Raw genomic sequence first — 20489 nt, 5'->3', positions numbered from 1 at the left:
ATTTAGTTGCATTAGAAATTGCTTTATTGGTTATGATTCTAACCCAAAGATTTTGTGCCTGTCAAAATGCAAATAGCTATATTTCCTGAAGGGATAATCAACCCTTATCTGATCGCAACTCAAATTACTTCAATAGGTGTTTAATTTAGACGAGTTAGAATTTGATTGACAATTTTGGCATGCTAATTAAAAATTCTTGCATTTCATAACTGTTGAAAACTTATCCGTAAATCATAGCATCTGCTAATTCCCACAAGAGACAAGTCCAGTTATATCAGCTCAGAATTAAGATTATAAAATTGATATCAGAATTAAAAATGATAATTTTGGACAGTAAACTAATCTGTAGAGAAGTTTTGAATTGCTGTGTTATAATGACTTGCATCATTTACCATTTAACTTTGTTTATTTTCCTCTATGCAAGCTATTACAAATGTCATAAGAAGTCATATTATTTAAGACTTTATATATTCCATCATTCTTGAGTCTTTGATTCTTTGGGTAAAGAAAAATACAAAAAAAACTCTTCTTTTTCAGGATAGAAAATCTACAGCTGTACTATGATCTGGAATTATCTCACTTGGGCTCCAGCACAGATATTTCAGATTTACGCAAGCGCAGAAGGGAATGGCAGCAGAACCTGCATGTTCAAATTCAGCAAATATCCTTGGAACTGATGGTTAACATCTTCAGGTACAGATGACTTCAGAAACACTTTTTTATTGGATTCACCATTGAACTGTTACTTAATTTTTATCTAAAAATTTAACAATATGCACTGAAGGCTCAGAGGATTTGGAGTCAGTGCTTTGCTGCTTAGCCAGGTCAAATGAGATGGCTCAGGCCAGATGACCATTTTGGTGATGGTGAAATAAAAATAATTGGAGATGAAATGCACATTATCAGTTGTGATTTTTGAAATAAAAACAAAAATGCTGGAGAAACTGAGAACCTAACAACATCTTTGGAGGGAAAAGTGGAGTTATTATTTGCGACCAGCATTACTCCTCTTTAGAGTTTAAAAGAGTGATGTTAGTGTGATGTATGCATCAGTGTTTGCTGTAACCAGGCATGAAGTCATAAATGGAATACATGTGTATTTCTAGATCCATCATTGTTAAATAGACAATTGAGAAATTTCATTTTCCAGCATATCCAGGAGAAAGTTCTAGTTATTTGTAAATCACAGTCACTTAAGTGATCTTGCTTGAAATAACATGCTTGCATCTGAACTGTTTTACTATCATAAAAAAAGAGCTTTCTCTGGTGAATATATGTAGGAAGATACAAAATAGAATTATGGTATTGTGCCAGATATCAAGCGTACTGTTAAATTTCTGATGCTGCATTTTTTCCAAGTCAGTTATCACATTTTTTAAAAAAAGTTACTGTCGAGTTTAATAAAAACAGAAGCTGCAGATTTGCTGAGTTTCTTCAGCACTTCACCTTTTTATCTCAGAGCTCCAGTATCCTCAATATTTTGCTTTCCGTTTTAGATTATACGTTGAAATACTCTGTCTTAAATCCATGTCCATAAATTTAACTTGTATACTTTGAATGCCAAAATATTGATCCATTTAAAATGTTAAGTTATAAAACTCTTCACTGCAAAGTTTACATAACCATTATTTTTGCAGGGAAGTATCAGACTATCTTAATTATGAATATCGCGTCTTCAACAGTGAAGAATTCTTGAAGACCAGGACCATTTCTGATCAGCCTTTTTACAAAAAGGTATTCATTTAAAAATGATATTGGCATGTGAAAATGATACTGATACAGTGGACGGCTACAATTTTCATTATGGGTGGGAACCATTTGATGTGTTCGTACAGCTATCTCACGCAATTAGGTTATCAAGTCTAATTTGGTCTCAGTGCTGTTTCCCTATCCTCTCTAGTATATTTTGGTTTTCTGAATCTAATTTTTTCTTCATGTCAAGAATGAATTCCCGCAATTCCACTTGAGGATTCATTTCATATTCTTGTAGATCTTTTACAGAAAAAAATCCCCAAGCTTCTGTTTTATTTTTATAGAACTAGTTTTGAATACTGTAGTACTAGTTATGTTCATTGTTGCCAATTAACTGATGGGTAAAAAAAATCTAAATTCGGAAAGTTACTATGATTTTTGAAGTTTGATGCTCTTATTTTTGCCTGTTGCACACTTTAATCTTTTCTGTTGATTCTAGTGGATTCGTATACCATGTTTTCAGTGGCCTCAATGCTTTTTTTCACTTTGTGCTGAGAATGGCACACAGTATTCCAAACCATATGGCCTAACCAAGATTCTTGTACCAAGTGCTCAGATATTTGAATTCTTCTCTTTTAACTATTTGTCCTTTCTTTCCAATATTCCTCTCACTCTAAGGTATTTCTGTTCCTTTATTTTTTTCCCCATCCAGTTGAGAATATCATTCCATTCTTGCTAGTTTTTGATAGAATATAAATTCCAAAAAGCATAAGATTTTCTGTACTATTATTAAAAATACTTCAAAGTAAAATATTCTAGATTATTGCTTATTTAGCAATGTTTCAAGGAAATAAGAATAGATTTTTAAAATGATGAAGGACATGAGATGGACTTGAGTGTGATTAATGCAAATGAGATTGTTTGTTTGATACAAAAGTATGGTAGAAACTCAAGGAAATGAATACATTGAGGAAACAAAATATCAACTTGGCATATTGAATGCCTTTATTGCCAGGAGATATTTTTCTATGTGTTATGTGATTATGAAGATTAGCATTGAAGGTTTACTATATGTGGTTTAGCAAAACTTTAGGCCAAGTATGGTGGTTACTGAACCTGGCATACAAAAAAAATTCACCGGTTAAATCTTGTTTGAGACTAGATCAAATGAAGCAACAAATTAAGCACAAATTCTTGTATGAAATATCGCTAGATCAAACATTTATGTACAAGTAGAGTAATAAGCTTACAAAGAGGGCGACGCGTGTCTAACGTAGACAGGAAGGTAAAGACAATTGTAGTTTTAAATTTTCCTTCAGTTGTGAGGATGACCTGAGTCTCAACAGTTTAACTGTTGCTTTGTCTCTTCATGACTGGTCAAGTTTGCAGATCTTGAGTTTTCAGTGAACCATTGTTACTCCAAGTTCCTTTTTAAGGTTGAGAGGGAGACTTCCAAGATGGTGCATTCCAGTTCTTGTCTACAAATCCATTTATCCTGTTATTTGCCTTACTACTCAGAGCATTTGTGGATGAAATTCGGTTTATATTTCCCTGACTTTGCTCCCTGTTTTTCCAAATTGAATACTCCATAGACAACATTTTATCGCAGGCTGTAACTTGCAGGAAGTTGCAAACCAATTTGGAGACACAGGTCTGAGTTTCAGTAACATTTTAGAACAATTCTAATACTGATTCTTGTTTACGAATTGTTTCATGAGCTCACCTTGACTTAGTCAAGTAATTACAGTAGCTATTTGAAATAAGCGATTGAACTTTTTAAAACTAACCTTGGTCCATGAAAGTCTCAAGTATTCAAGTCAAATGAGTTAAGTTGAAAATTGATCGTGCAATCTAACTATGATCATAACAATTTTTAAGATTGGTTTTGTTATTGCAAATCCTAGGTTTTGGAAACGTATATATTCCATTCTTTCCTTAAAGCTCGTTTGAGTGGAAAAATGGATGCTTTCAGCTACATGGAACTCAGCAGTTGCTCCGAAAATGACAGGTAAAACTGAAGGATTGTGTTTTAGAAATTGCAGTTCTTCAAAAAAGCATGAAGACTGTTGCAGTCCATTTATGTAAATCCTAAACCAACTGTCTAAGTGAAAATAATTGATATAGTGCAATTTGATGTAAAACATGGAATTCTTGCGCAGAGAAATCTGAATGGGATTTCAGTACTGCTGGTTTTGCAAGTTCTCACCAGATAGCAAATAGGTTTTTCATCTGGGAGTGAGTTATGTTGTTGATCTCTACTGTCTGGTTGGTGATGGTATGAATTTTGCGCAAAGATTTTAGTTTTGTGTCCAAAGTAAATTGAATGGGAGCTTCATGGTGATAGAATGGAATAGGCTTCACTACTGAAATCCTGAGAACTGATATTTGCTGTGAAGTTTATTTCAGAGTATTTGTGATTCAATGAAGTTTTGCTTTGCAGTTTTTCCATGGTTCTAAATTAAGAGTTAGGAGTTGAATATCACATTTAAAGACATGTTACTTCCTGTTTATTTTAGATGCCAGTGTTGTACAGGGGCAGACAAAGTCAGAAGACATGACACCAGGTTAAAGTTCAACAGGTTTATTTGAAAGCACACAAGCTTTCGGAGCGCAGCCCCATTATCAGGACTATAACATGGTGTTATGTGACTTTTGACGTTGGAACCTGACCAAATCATCATTGGTGAGAACTCAGCATTGCAAAGGTTGTGGTTGTAAAATAATTTCTTATCCTCTGACATGGCGCACCTCTACAACATGCTAGGCTTCTGTTATGACGGTTTAATGGTTTGGCATTTAAAATTGATTGTGCCAATTTGCATTTAATGTATTCAGATGTTTGATTTGCAATTAATGTTAGAATATAGCCAACATTCTGTGGGTATGATTAATAAATTCTACTTTTTAGTGAACTGCATAGGTGATTTATATTTGCAGTATTAAGAAACTAAATTTTACATGGGAATGGATCATGGCAAAAATCTTTAGATTTCTCTCTGCTGCTTTGTCACCGTTTGCACTTCCGTTAGCAGAATGGAGCTTGGATCTAGTTTTCTCAATTAATTTAAATCAGGCACAAAAACAGAAATTGCTGGAAAAATCTCAACAGGCCTATCAACATCTCTGGTGAGAAATCAGAGTTAATGTTACAGGTCCAGTCACCCTTTTTCAGATAATTGAGCTCCATTATTCAAGTTAACAAGTTATCACAAATATATAGCTACCCAATTTCTTAGGATAAGAGAAATTCAGTCTTAATCATTAACAAGGAAATGACTATTTATTATAAGCAAGATCAGTCTAGAATAAATGAAAAACAAATTACTGATCTCCTATGATGTGTCTTGTGTTTATCTCTGTTTATGTGGCATCTCTTTAAAACCCCAACATATTCATTACTTCACAGAGGATTCGCTAACCAACAGAAAGCACAAAGTTGGGATAAATAAGTCTTTTTCTGGTTGACAGAATGTAATTAGTGGGGTATTGCAGGAGTTAGTACTTGGGGCCCCAAATATTTGCAATCCAAATTGACTTGGATGCGAGGTAGAAAGTACTATAGCCAAATTTGCGGCTAACACTAAAATAAGTGGTAAAGTAAGTTGCAGTGAAGAAATTTACAAATGAGCCAAAATTTGGCAGATGGAGTTCAACGTGGATAACTAAGAGATTATTCATTTCTGGTCAGAGAAATAAAAAAGTAGCTTATTATCTAAATGGAGAAAACAAAACTTCTAAGTGCATTGGTGCAGAGGGATTTGGACATCTCGTGCATGAATCACAGAAAGCCAGTGTGCAGTTACAGCAGGTAATAAGGAAGGCAAGTAGAATTTTGATATTTGTTGCAAAAAGAATAGAGTATAAAGTAGGAAGGTGTTGCTCAACTGTATAAGGCATTAATGAAACTGCACCTGCAGTGTTGTGTACAATTTTGGTTCCCTTATTTGAGGAGATATGTCGTTACGTTGGAGGCAGTCCATAAGAGATTCACTAGATTGAATCCACAGATGAGGAGTTTGTCTTTATGAAAACAATTGAGCAGTTTAGACCTGTACTCATTAGAGTTTGGAAGGATGAGAGAAGATCTAATTGAGGTATAAAAGATTCTAAATGGGATTGACAAAGTAGATGCAGGAAGGAGGTTTCCTTACTAGGGTCAATCTAGAACGAGAGGTTGTAGTTTTAGGATAAGGGTAGCGGATTTCAAATAGAGATGAGTAGAAATTATTTCTCTCAAAGGGTCATGAATCTGTAGAACTCACTGCCAAAAGTGCAGTAGATTGTGGGACATTGAGTAGATTTAAGGAGATAGACATTTTTAGTTAGAAATGGTTTGATGGGTTATGGAGATTGCAGGAAAATGGAGTGAGATCAACCAAGGTCATAGTAAATGGGGTAGGGTGCTCAGGGCTGAATTGGTGATTAAAATAAATTCTGTTAATCAAAATCTAGACTGCAAAGATTGGATGAGTTGTTTCAATCCCTTAAATTCTTGGTAATGATGATATGATATTGTATGCTGAGTGATGGTTGATCTTTAGTTCAATAGCCAGTGTGTAGACCTTTTGTTCTATGTGAATTCTTCCATTTCAGAGTCTTCAGGTTTTGATTTATTTTTGCTCAAAGAGAAGGGTGAGAGGTGTTTCATTTTTGCTTCTGGATGTCTCCAAAAGCACCACACTCATAGCCCTGTAAAAACAAGCTGCAAATAGCTCAAAACCAAGTTGCGGTGAGGCAGTTTTTCCTTAACTGGAAAACTTCTGGTGGCACTCTGTTATAAAGTATCCACCTCACTTCTTCAAAAATTAAGAGTCTTGTGAAATTCAAATATATGCCACACAATCCTATTTGACCTGGATGTTGCACAATATCTCCTTGGTAGCTTTTAATTACATGGCGGTGTCCAACTTTTTATTTTCCAGTTTATAGTCCAAAGGGAAAAATCTGTGGACTCTTACAAAGGCACAGCATATTATGTAACACAGGACTGACCAAGATTCAAGAAAGATTCTAAGTTTTGTTTACTGTTCCATTTTCTAAATTAATTGCAGCAAGATTTTTTCATTCACTCATGGGACGTGGGTGTCATTGCCTGTCCAGTACGTATCGCCTGTCCCTAGTTGCCCTTGAGAAGGTGTTGATGAGCTGCTTTCTTGAACTACTGCAGTTCATATGCTGTGCATTGATCCACAATGTCCTTAGGGAGGGAATTCCAGGATGTTGGCCCAGCAAAAACTGAAGGAAGTGCGATATATTTCCAAGCTGAGTTGCTGGTGGTGTACCCATGTTGCCCTTATCTTTCTAGATGTTACATGTTTGGAAGGTGATATCTAAGGATCTTTGGTGAATTTCTGCATTGCATCTTATAGATAGTAGACATTGCTGCTACTGAATGTAGTGGTGGGGGGAGTGGATGCTTGTGGTTGTGGTGCCAGTCAAGTGGCCTACTTTGTCTAGGATGCAGTCAAGCTTCTTGAGTGTTTTTGGAGCTGCACCCATTCATGCAAGTGGGGTTCATTCCATAACACTCCTGACTTCTGACTTTTAAGTGATGGACAGGCTTTCAGGAGTCAGGAGGGGAGTTACTCGCTGTAGAATTCCTAATCTTTGACCTGCTTTTGTAGCTGCTGTTTATGTGGCAAATCCATTTGAATTTCTGATCAATGGCAACCTGCAGAACATTGATAGTGAGGAATTTAGTAATGATAATACCATTGGACATTAAGGGACAGTGGTTAGATTTTCTCTTTGTGGAAATGGTAATTGATTGGGATTTAGGTGTTGTGAATATTACTTGTCCCTTGTCTGCCCAAACCTGGATGTTGTCCAGATCTTGTTACATGTGAACGTGGGCTTCTTCAGTATCTGAGGAGATCTAAATGATGTTGAACATTGTGCAATCATTGGTGAACATTCCTACTTCTGGCCTAAAGATGGAGGGAAGTTCACCAGTCCACATCTTTTAAGTGGTAGGTAAAAGATGTGTAATAAAATGTGAGGCTGGATGAACACAGCAGTAAAAGATGTGTATTCACTTTTGGTACAATTTAAAAATGACTTTTTGGGTTTTATCAGTAATCAGTTTAATGTATTACCATGACATGTATGCTGATTCCTTACAATGGTTTTGCCTTCACGCAAATGATAGCTTACTTGATTTTTATTATTTATTTACTAACATGCTGACTTGTAAGTATCCTATTATAATCAGTTGATTAACATTATTCTAGAGGAAAGATGCTAGCTAGTCCACGGAGGCCCACAATGGAAGAAATGGCTATGAAGAGGGAGCGTAATTCTGACTTCTTGATGATTAATCGACTTGCTGCAAGCATGCCAAATCTACCAGTGGATACCTTGTATGATTTGTCGGTTGTCCATCTGTCTACAGGGAAGAACAAACGTGAAAATGGTAGTAAAATTTATTGCCAAACATTCATTTAAAAATGATATGGGTTTTCCAAAGTTTACCTGCATGATCATAGATTGTTTTTCCCTTTTATACTTCATCTTTATGTTCTTATAATAATTGAATTCTAACGGCTTTTACAATTACTTTTGGTATTCTATTTGAAACTGCTGCAAATCAAAAAAGTAATGGTTTGGAAAGGCAAATCAGGGTAAGACTTTTCCACTTAATAGTAAGGTTCTGGAGAGTATTGCTGAACAAAAAGGTCTTGGAGGGCATGTTTATAGTTTTTTGAAAGTGGAGTCGCAGGTGGACAGGATAGTGATAGTATAGTGTGCACTTTTAAATTAAATTAAATTCCCTACAGTGTGGAAACAGGCCCTTCGGCCCAACAAGTCCACACCGCCCCTTGAAGCATCCCACCCAGACCCATCCCCCTATAACCTACACAACCCTGAACACTATGGGCAATTTAGCATGGCCAATCCACCTAACCTGCACATCTTTGGACTGTGGGAGGAAACCGGAGCACCCGGAGGAAACCCACGCAGACACGGGGAGAATGTGCAAACTCCACACAGGCAGTCGCCCGAGACTGGAATTGAACCCGGGTCCCTGGTGCTGTGAGGCTGCAGTGCTAACCACTGAGCCACCGTGCCACCTTGATGGGCTGAATGGCCTGCATCCACATTGTAGGGATTCTGTGATTCTATTCAATGAAGTAGGTGCTTGGTATCCTTGCCTTTGTTGGTCAGTGCGTTGAGTATAAGAGTTGGGAGGTTATGTTGCGGCTGTACAGGACATTGGTTAGGCCACTTTTGGAATACTGTGTTCAGTTCTGATCTTCCTGTTATACAAAAAATATTGTGAAACTTAAGTGGCTTCAGAAAAGATTTAAAAGGATGCTGCCAGGGTTGGAGTGTTTGAGCTATAGGGAGAGATAAATGCTAGGGCTTTTTTTCCTGAAGCAGCGGAGGCTGAAGGGTGACCTTATAGAGGTTTATAAAATCATGAGGATAAAGTGAATAGCCAACACCTATTCCACAGGGCAAGGGAGTCCAAAACTAAAGGGTGTACGTTTAAAATGAGAGGGGAAAGATTTAAAGGTGACCTAAGGGGCAACTTTTTCCATGCAGAGGGTGTTCCGTATATGGAATGAGCTATCAGAGGAAGTGGTGAAGCCTGGTATAATTGCAGCATTTCAAAGGCATCTGAAGGGTGTATGAATAGGAAGGGTTTAGAGGGATGTGGGTCAAATACTGGCAGACAAGACTAGATTAATTTAGGATAACAAGGTGTGGATCTGGATGAACACAGCAGTCCAAGCAGCATCTTAGGAGGAGGAAAGCTGACATTTCGGGCCTAGACGCTTCATCAGAAACAGGGGAAGGGAAGAGAGTTCCGAAATAAATAGGGAGAGAGTGGGAGGTGGATTGAAGTTGGATAGAGGAGAAGATAGGTGGAGAGGAGACAGACAAGTTAGAGGGGCAGGGATGGAGCCAGTAAAGGTGGTGAGTTAGGGAGGAGATAGGTCAGTTCCAGGGAGGACAGACAGGCCAAGGGGGTGGGATGCGGTTAATAGGTAGGAAATGGAGGTGCGGCTTGAGGTGGGAGGAGGGCATAGGTGAGAGGAAGAACAGGTTAGGGAGGTGGGGACAAGCTGGGCTGGTTTTGGGCTGCGGTGGAGGGGAAAGGGGAGATTTTGAAGCTTGTGAAATCCACATTGGGATCCCTGCAGTCCAATGGTATCAATCAGAATGAGTTGCTGTTCCTGCAACCTTCAGGTGGCATCGCTGTGGCACTGCAGAAGGCCCAGGATGGACATGTCGTCTGAGGAATGGGAGGGGGAGTTGAAATGGTTCGCGACTGGGAGGTGCAGTTGTTTGTTGTGAACCAAGCGTAGGTGTCCTGCAAAGTGGCCCCCAAGCCTCCGCTTGGTTTCCCCATATAGAGGAGGCCACAATGGGTACAGCGAATGCAGTATACCACATTGGCAGATGTGCAGGTGCTCTGCTTGATGTGGAAAGTGTTCTTGGGGCCTGGGATGGGGGTGAGGGGGGAGGTGTGGGGGCAAGTGTAGCACTTCCTGCAGTTGCAGGGAAAAGTGCCAGGTGTGGTGCGGCTGAGTGTGCAGCGGACAAGGGAGTCCTGGAGAGAGTGGTCTCTCCGGAAGGCAGACAAGGGTGGGGATGGAAAAATGTCTTTGGTGGTGGGGTTGGATTGCAGATGGCGGAAGTGTCGGAGGATGATGCGTTGGATCCAGAGGTTGGTGGAGTGCTACGTGAGGACGAGGGGGATTCTTTTTTGGTTGTTATTACGGGGAGGGGGTGTGAGGGATGAGTTGCAGGAAATGCGGGAGACACGGTCAAGAGCGTTCTCGACCACTGCAGGGGTGAAGCTGCAGTCCTTGAAAAACGAGGGTATCTGAAATGAACCATTTCAACTGCCCCACCCATTCCTCAGATGACATGTCCATCATGGGCCTCCTGCAGTGCCACAATGATGCCACCCGAATGTTGCAGGAACAGCAACTCATATTCCGCTTGGGAACTCTGCAGCCCAATGGTATCAATGTGGATTTCACAAGCTTCAAAATCTCCCCTCCCCATACCGCATTCCAAAACCAGCCGAGCTCGTCCCCGCCTCCCTAACCTGTTCTTCCTGTCACCTATCTCCTCCTCCCACCTCAAGCCACACTTCCATTTCCTACCTACTAACCTCATCTCGCCCCCTTGACCTGTCCATCCTCCCTGGACTGACCTACCTCCTCCCTGCCTCCCCATCTACACTCACCTTTACTGGCTTCATCCCCGCCTCTTTGACCGGTCTGTCTCCTCTCCACCTATCTTCTCTATCCATCTTCGATCCACCTCCCCCTCTCTTCCTATTTATTTCAGAACCCTCTTCCCCTCCCCCATTTCTGATAAAGGGTCTGAGCCCGAAACATCAGCTTTCCTGCTCCTAAGATGCTGCTTGGCCTGCTGTGTTAATCTAGCTCTACACCTTGTTATCTTGGATTCTCCAGCATCTGCAGTTCCTATTATCCTAGATTAATTTAGGATATCTGATTGGCTTGGATGAATTGGACCAAAGTATCTGTTTCCTTGCTGCACAGCTTTATGACTGCATGACTCTCTAACCACCCAAAGATTTAACTTAAGAGGGAGAAATATGATTCAAATTACTTACACATAATTTGAAAGGTTACCTTTTTAACTGAATTTTTCTCATACTGACAAAACTGCAGTTTTGTCACATCGTGACTAGGCTAAAAGTTCTTTAGGTTACTAGGAGGAGATATGATGTCTGCCTCACAGTTAAAGTCACCAGTTTAAAACTTATTGGAAACATTGTCACGTACCATCCATGAAGCATGACTATGAAATTACATTATTCCTGTTTGTTTATAAATATTGGAGGGTCTTATCGTACATTGTTAGTCTCACTACCTCTGAGCCATAAAGTTCAAGCCCCATATTCATATGCTTTGGCCGAGGAGATATGTCATTACACGTTCTCATAAATTGATTACAAAAAATCTCCCTGGATTAGGATGATTTTTCTTTTAACAATATATTCATTCTCCCATATTGGATATAATTTGCTACAGTTTTGTTTTGTGAATATAAATCAGTGAAATTCAATGTTTTCTATTCATTTTATGGTTATTGAAATTAGAAATATTAATGATGCATAAGGACAGAAAATGCTAGTTGGTATTTGAAGAGAGAAACAAATGATCTTTTCAGGCCAGTGCTCTTTTCATCGGAAAGAATTCAATTACCGAGGGATCACCCTTTCCAATTTTCTCTGCAAACCGGCAAATAGAGAAATAATTTCCTCCATTGTGCAAAATAATCCTTAGTCCCAACTTTTCATATGTCCCCTTCTGCATCAATATAGTATTTTTCTGTTTTCCCCACTGTTCATTCACGGGCTTCCTCGGTGATTATGATGCTTAATGCGTACTTAGGGCGGTTGTACGTAGTCAAGTTATTTGAAAGCTAAATAAAAACAAAAGTAGTATTGGTTCCACCTATACCTATCTTTATGTAAGATGCTCCTTGTTCCTCCTCAAAGCCTGTCCAACACATCTTTCTTTGGTACATTGATGATGTCATCAATGCTGTTTCTTTTTCTCATTGGGAATTGGAAATATTCTTCAGTTTTGCTTCCCATTCTTCTCTCATATTCATCTGTATTAGTTTTGACTTTACCCTTACCTGGCTTTGACTTTACTGTTTCCATTTCTGGAGATAGGCTGTTCGCTAATATCTGTTATAAACCCATGATTTCTCAAAGTGATCCTGACTATACTTGCTTATATTCTGCTTCCTGTAAGGACTCCATTCTGTTATGTCGGTTTCTCTGTTTCCATTGCATCTGTTCTAATGATATCCTTTCTATAGGATGCCTCCAAAATGTCCATTTTTTTTTCCTGAACCTAAATCTCCACCGTGGTTGATGGGACTCTCAGTCATGTTAGATTTACTTCCTGCACTTAAGGCTTTCACCTCTTGCCTCCCAGAACAATGAAAGGGTACCCCTGATCCTCATTTTCTATTGACCAGCCTCCAGTTTCAAAATATAATTTTCTACTTTTCTGTTGCCTCCAGCAGGATGCAGTTGCCAAACATACCTTCCCCTCCCTTTAAGTCTTTTTGGTCTGTACATCCTTTTGCTGCAATGATCTTCCTGTACTGTTTGTAAACAAAGCTTTTCACTGTATTTTGGTACATATGACAATAAATCAATCCAATCCAATTTGATTTTAAAAAGCCAGCTGCTAGGGGAGACTAGTTGTCAACTATCCTTGCTGGAAATTATGATATTGTATTGCAAAATTCTATTACTGTATGCAGCATATCTGCAAAAGTTCAATCATCTTATGAGGCTCCGGCATTTAATTACATGTAGTTTCAAGTTATAGCTTAATGAAATGAAGCAATTTTCTCAGATTGGAGTACCTTTCAATTAAGTAGCCCTCCTTTGAGCGATTTTGCGAATGTAAATAATTAGTGGATACATTGCAGAATAGGCATCGTGTTGAATGATTTATGTTAATATACAATGTATTTATTTCAGCTTTAAAAAGGAGCATGAAATCAATAAGAAGATTCAAGCTGCCGGAGTTTAGTAGCCCTGTTATGTATTCTCATGTGATTGACTGGTATGTAGATTTTGCCAACTTGCTGAGCAGAGCCATAAATTCCACAGGAACGGAAAACTCAAGCCTCCTGGCAAGATATTACTATCTCCGTGGGTTGGCTTATTTGATGCAGGAAAAGTTTCAAGAGGCACTTTCAGATTTTCAGAGCCTTTATAAGACTGACCGTGATATCTTTCCCAAAGAACTTGTAAAGAAAGTGATCGGCGCAATGCCTCCAGATCAATGTAAACATGCAAGTCGAAACCCAGAACTAAAGCGACTTATTAGCATAATGTTAGAGAAAGAAGGAGATGTGACTACATCTGATGAACATGTGAAAACTTTTCAGCTCCCTAAAACCCACATGCATCAAGAGGATTTTATGAAACGGATCCAGGAATCTGGAATTGTGAAGGATGTTGACACCATTCTTCGGTTGTTTGATGCCTTAACGATTGGTGAGTGATGCATTTTACATAAATGTGTCTCTTGTCCACATTTTCTCCTGATCTAAAAAAAAGTGAACTGAAGTTCCCCTTTTATTGGTTACCTCAATGCAAATTAATTCTGTATTATTTGGCAATTAAAATATGTTTGGTTCAAGTAGGATCCCTGAATCAATTAATAATTCAACAGATAAGATCAAGAAATTTTTGTAATGGGTATGGCCATTGAATAAAATAACATTTTTAGCACATTGTATTCCATCATGAAATTTGGCAACCTCTCTGGATCACCCAATTATGAATCTATATTTGTACCTGTCGCACCTTGATAAGATTTTGGAGTAATTTTTATGATGCTATTTCTGTGAATTTAAACTAAATTCACAAGGGATTAACTTGTAGAATAACACAAATTATTCTGGATGTGATTCAGGAAGAAGTTACTCAAACATTTATGTGTCTTCCGATTGTATTCCTTGCATATAAGGTTGGATTAAGATAATGGAGGGTCTCTTGCATTTCTAAGAGATCTTTGCAACTCCTGGAATGAATGCAAATAGGTGCCTTGGTTAAACATTTTATGGCCAACACAGGAGTGGAGAGTTGGAAAGGTTACCTTTTCTTTGCAATTTTAACGTTAACCACTCTGCATGAAACTGAAGGGCTGAGATTAATGTCTTTTTTTCAAATACCTGATTTCACATTTTAATCTCATTTTTGATTTTTTTCTCTTATCCTTTCTCCTTTGGTGTTTCTATGTGTCTTCCTTTGTTTAATGCATGTGAAAATAACTATTTTCCTCTTTGGGAAGGACTGTAAATTGCAAAAATTTAAATTATATCTGGGTTGCTATGAGGGAGATCTTGGTTTTAATGAATCTGTTGGTCATGTGGTTAAAACGCCGTTTAACATTCATTGAAATTTTAACAGTGCTTTTGTCAAATGTGAAATGATGCTTTAGACGTCTTATGGGTAAAGTTTTTAAGTAAGAATCTGAAAGTACGTCGTAGATTTTGCATGTTTGATGTGGTTTTTAACAAATTGGAATTTTCACAGTTGTTAAATGGGCTGGATTTTCATGGTCACAGTGACTTATTGATGGTGTGAAGATGGCGAAGACTTGAATCTGTAACCTTCAGTATTGACCAGTACAGAGTGTAGGCTAGACTCCTGACATGGCAGGTTCCATTGTGGGCATAGCTGTATCCTAGTCCTTGGCAATTTTCATGGAGTTGGGCCAACATGTAAATATTTTGTGATTCACGACCCCCCTGAGTTATCGGTGAGGGAACCGTTTGAAAAGCACATTCAGAAAATCTTAACAAATGACACACATGCCAAACTATGCCCCTAACATTCCCCACCCCATGGACCCTTGTACCCTTCAGGCCAAGCAATGGCCCATTCACTGTAAAACACTATGTTACTGATGAATCCTATAATAACAACAATATAACTGTATGTATTGAAAGTCTTAAGAAAATATTCTTTAGCCTTAACTTGAGACATTAAACAAGCTGTTTTTGCTGTATCACCATAAAAATATAAGTCATCCAGACCCTTTAAAGTGTGAATAACATAAACTGCAAGTACTTGAAACTTCTATCTTCTGTAAATGAATATTGGCAGAAGAGATCATGGAGCAATGTTTTCCCTGATGCATAGCTGATTTTACAAACTATACCTCATTGGCATTCTTCAGATCCAGAGATATGTTACTATGTTCAAACAGCTACATCTCCATATTGCTTGATTCCCAGCACTTTCTCTGGGTTAGTTTCTGTAAATTGAACAGTGTGTGTTTGGACTCACACAGTGCGGAAACAGGTTGTTCAGCACAACTCATCCATTCAGACCAAGTTTCCTAAAACAAACTAGTCTCATTTGTCTGAATTTGGCAAATATCCATCTAAACCTTTCCCTTCCATGCACCTGTCCAGATGTCTTTTAGATGTGGTGGTGTACTCAACTCTATCACTTCCTCTTCCAGCTCATTCCACACGTCTACCACCCTCTGTGTGCGAACATTGCCCCTAAGGCCCCATTTAAATCTTTCTCCTTTCACTTTTTAAACCTAGTTCCTCTAGTTTTGGACTCCTTACGTTGGGGAAAAGACCTTGGTTATTCACCTTTATTTATTAGATTTAGATTAGATTCCCTACAGTGTGGAAACAGGCCCTTCGGCCCAACGAGTCCACACCGCCCTTTGGAGCATCCCACCCAGACCCATCCCCTATAATTCACACACCCCTGAACACTACAGGCAATTTAGCATGGCCAATCCACCTAGCTCGCACATCTTTGGACTGTGGGAGGAAACCGGAGCACCCAGAGGAGACCCATGCAGACATGGAGAGAATGGCCCTCATGATTTCATAAAACTCTGTAAGGCCAGTTCTCAGCCTCCTATACTGCAACATACAAAGTCCCAGCCTACCTAGCCTCTCCTTATAACTCAAGCCCCCTAGTTTCAGTAAGATCTTTATGAATCCTTTTTGTACTATTTCCAGTTTAATAGTGACCTTCCTTTAGCAACGAGGTCAGAATTGGGGCGGCATGGTGGCTCAGTAGTTAACACTGCTGACTAACAGCATCAGGAACCCAGGTTTGATTCCACACTCGGGCGACTGTCTGTGTGGAGTTTGCATGTTCTCCCCCTGTCTGTGTCGTTCCCTCTGGGTGCTCCCGTTTCTTCACACAGTCCAAAGGTTAGGTGGATTGGCCATGCTAAGTTGCCCCAAGTGCCCAGTGGTGTGTAAATTAAGTAAATTAGACATGGGAAATCCAGGGTTACAAGGATAGGGTAGGGGAATGGGTCTGGATGGGATGCTGTTCGAAGGAGTGTTGTGGACTTGTTGGGCTGAATGGCCTGTTTCTACACTGTAGGGTTTCTAAGATTCTGTGAGAATTTCAAAAGTGACCGTACCAATGTCTTGTACAGCCATAACATGACATCCCAACTCCTGTACTCAGTGTTCTGACCTCTGAAGACAACTGTGCCAAATGCCTGCTTACTACCCTATCTACCTGAAAAATCATTATATGATTAGGTAGAGTCAGCAAAGTTTTTATGAAAGTGAAATTGTGTTGACGACTGATTTTAGAAGATTCAGTTATCATGATATAAAAACAGAAGTTGCTGGAAAAGCTCAGTAGGCGTGGCAGCATCCGTGATGTGAAAATCAGAGTTAATGTTTCGGGCCCGGTGACCCTTCCTCAGAGCACTGTCATGATGGATGAGTGAGTTCAGAGCTCTCACTCTGTTTCAGAGAACAGTGTCACACCCCCTCACTATTCTTTCATATACTGTTTCTACCTTAGAGAACAAGACCAGGGGAGAAATAATGGTGAACTAGAAGAGGAGTTGAATGCAACTTTATGTCAGTTTTCACAGAAGACATGAATAGAATCCCAAAATTACTACATAATTAAGGGGCAAATGCAGGAGGGGAAATAAATGCAATAACTATCATTGCTGAAAATTGCTAGGGAAATTAATGGAGCTATAGACTGAAGTCCCCTGGACCTGAAGGGATAAATTCTAGGATGCCAGAAGAAGTAACAACAGAGATAGTGGATACAATGTAGTAATCTTTCAAGAATGCTTAGATTCTGGAAAAGACCTAGAGGGTTGGAAAACTGCAAATGCAACATCTCTATTCACAAAGGGAAAGAGACAAAATTAAAAGGCTAAGTATAGCCCAGTTAGCATTTAGAAATACATAACAAGATCAAACAGAATCAGCATAGCCTCATGAAGTAGAAATCATGTTTTACAAATTTATTAGAATCCTTATGATGAGGTAGCAAACAGGATAGATTAAGGGGAATGTAATATTTTCAGAAGATCTTTTATAAACTACCACATTAGGATGCTTAGTAAGTTTAGATCTCTTGGTGTTGGAGGTAGTATATTAGCATGTCTGGAAGATTGGCTAATGAATAGAAGACCGAATTGCAATAAAGGGGTCATTTTCAAGATGGCAACCTGCAACTGTTGGAACGCTGCAGGGATCAGAGCTGGGGCCGTGATTATTTATAATGGATATAAATTACTAGAATGAGGAAAGTGAATGTATTATACCCAGCTTTTCGGATGATGCAATAATAGATGGAAAATAAGTGTTGAGGATAATACAGATTTTGTAGAGGGATATGGATGGGTTCAGTGAGATGGAATATAATTTGATAAAATATGAGATTTTGCATTTTGGTTGGAAGAATAGAGGACAGTGAAATTTTGGGGTTCTGATGCATAAATCGCAAAAAGCTAGCATATAGGTTTGGCAGGTAGTAGGGAAGGCAATTGGAATGTTAGTATTTATTTCAATAAGAATGGAATATAAAACAATACAAGGCACTAGTCAGACCACAACTGAAATTCTGTGAACAGTTTTGGGCCCTTTTTTAAGGAAAGATTTACTGCATTAGTGGCAGTCCTAAGAAAGTTCACTAGACTGATTCTGGATTTGGAGAGACTGTGTACTAAGAGAAGAGATTTTGTAGATTGGACTTGTGCTCCGTGAAGCTTGAGACTGAGAGGTGACCTTTTTGAACCATCCTAGATTCTTAAAGGATTTCATGTGGTAGGTGAGGTTGATTTCCCCCTGTGGAAAAGTCTAGCACCAGAAGTTGTAATCTCAATAAGTAGTCACCATTTAAGATAGAGATGAGGAGAAATTTCTTCTGTCAAAGGGTGGTGAATCTGAAATTCTGTGATTGCTGAGTCTGGGTTTTTAAGTAAATTCAAGGCTGAAGTGGATAGATTTTCAATGAGTAAGGGAATCAAGGGTAATGGAGAAAAGGCAGGAGGTGGAGTTGAGGATTATCAGATCAGTTATGATTTCATTGAATGGTGGAGCAGACTTGATGGGCAGAATGGCTTATTTCTGCTCCTGCGTCTTATCGTCTTATTATGGTCTCTTGAATGGTTCACAGATTGCTTGCAGGATAAATGTTAGCCTGGACACAGGGATAACTCAGAACAGGTCCCCAGCCAAAATTAGAATCAATGGTAGATTTGTCTGGAGCTTTGTAGGTGCATATCTGGTTTCCTCTGCATTTGTGTGAAGTGGTTTTGTGATAAACTAGCTAGAAAAATATGGGGATGGTAAATTATGCACCAGTGCATAGAAAGAGCTAACTTGATAGTTCTAATGGTGTTGTCATGTGTGTTTGTAGATGAACCAAATCAACAGGTAGTTTTTCCACTATGAAAGTGTGGGTATCAAGTCTGGAAGGTTTTTAAACTGACCATTTCATACCTTTGGTTTTCCAACACTGTGATAATAATAATTTGCTGTCATTCTAGTGGATATCTTGGCATGAGCAATTTGTGTAACAGAAATGTAGAGACACGTCATTTTATTATACTTAAAAGTTTTACATGCCTAAATGGTTCCTTTAAAATCGCGTATTCCCAGCAGTGTGAGAATGTTATATTTTATTATTATTATTAACAATAATATCATCTATGCCTTGATAATTAAGGTTTCAGACTCAGCATTTCAAATAAAACTTTCTTTTTATGTAAGCTCAGGGCAGGCAAGAATCCACATTTTAGTCAGTCTAACTTTATTGGCATGGGAAGAATGACAGTTAAAGCTGGTATTGCATAAAAGTGTGGGCAAACAGTGGAGTTGTACATGAAAAAAGTTTTTGTTTAACATTGTATAATATCAGTAAGGGTCTAAAGCTCTAATTATCAAAGAAAACAGCAATGGTAACAAAATGAGAGATATAAAACTGAAGGAAAGAACAATAAAAGTGCAAGGAATAGTGTAAATTCACGGTCTTGTGGACAGATCACTTCATGGGTATAAATGCTGACAACCTTGGTGAGGTGATGCTGTATCAAAGAGGAGGGCAAAATGAAGAGCTTCTTCCATGTGACAGAAGCCAGAAGTAGTCTGATTTATTCCATAATCAAGGCAACGGTTAATAGTTTCCCTTTATTCTAAACTGCAAACTTTGGGCTAATAATGGTAAGTTGACTTATCTTTCATTTCCAGGGTAATTCCTTCTCCCATTCCAGTCGTGCTTCACTATTGTCAGTTCCAAACTCATTTAAGTTGCTTAAATAAATGCTGATTTGGAAATGTTGGCATCAATATGTTTTAAGAGTTGAATCCAGAACAGCTTCTGTTTGCATTCACTAATCAACAGCTACGTTGAGGGTAACCCTTCATCCACTTCTAGAAATGTGCTGTTCGCCTGGTTTCACCCTCTATTGTTTTCCCTCAGTCAGTTCTGAAAAGAACAGCTTTAATTCTCGTGATATGACTTCGGAGCAATGGCCAACACCAAAAGCGGTTTCAAGATCAGTATTTTATTTATCGGCTGAGACGGGTAAGCAGAATGTAATGCTGGGCCATCTCCAAATGCTAACAACTTTAACATCCACTTTGATGCCTTTTTACTTGTAACAACATTATCATGCACAGACTGTACTATCTTCACAATGCATCCTTTCATTTTCTTACCAGCATTGCTAATTCTTGGTGGCCCTTAAGGTAGTCTTACAGCCGCAGTGAGATGCAGTCTTAAACAGCCGCAGCCCTTTTGGTGAACTGAAACTTGTAATGCTATTAGCGAATTTGAGAAATTTGCCCAAGTGACTATGAAGGAGAGTGATAATATTCACGTGAGATGTTGTTCCCATGCATTTACCGCCCTTAACCTTCTAGTTAGTTCAGGTTGCGCATCAAAAGGTGCTGCTGAAAAGAGTTGACACCTTTTATGCTGTGCATGCACCTAATGCACTGATATTGAAAGAATGGATCTTAAACGATGA

At 38.8% G+C, this 20489-nt stretch overlaps 1 protein-coding gene across 2 annotated transcripts in view; it reads left to right on the top strand.

Annotated features, from left to right (window-relative positions):
- Positions 1–20489, top strand: part of dennd3a (DENN/MADD domain containing 3a) — an 89605-nt gene that overhangs the window by 40569 nt on the left and 28547 nt on the right. Inside the window, exons 11-16 of one of the 2 annotated variants that reach the window (XM_059646195.1) lie at positions 538–693; positions 1638–1734; positions 3597–3700; positions 7923–8104; positions 13187–13708; positions 19940–20044. In XM_059646195.1, coding sequence (XP_059502178.1) covers positions 538–693; positions 1638–1734; positions 3597–3700; positions 7923–8104; positions 13187–13708; positions 19940–20044 — 1166 coding nt within the window. The remainder of the gene's footprint in view (positions 1–537; positions 694–1637; positions 1735–3596; positions 3701–7922; positions 8105–13186; positions 13709–19939; positions 20045–20489) is intronic. The other variant, XM_059646196.1, reaches the window with a different exon arrangement.

The sequence above is a fragment of the Stegostoma tigrinum genome, chromosome 5 (genome assembly GCF_030684315.1).
Source record: "Stegostoma tigrinum isolate sSteTig4 chromosome 5, sSteTig4.hap1, whole genome shotgun sequence".
NCBI lineage: Eukaryota > Metazoa > Chordata > Chondrichthyes > Orectolobiformes > Stegostomatidae > Stegostoma > Stegostoma tigrinum.
Note: the sequence above shows the minus strand (reverse complement) of the source record. Positions and strands in the feature narration are given on the sequence as shown.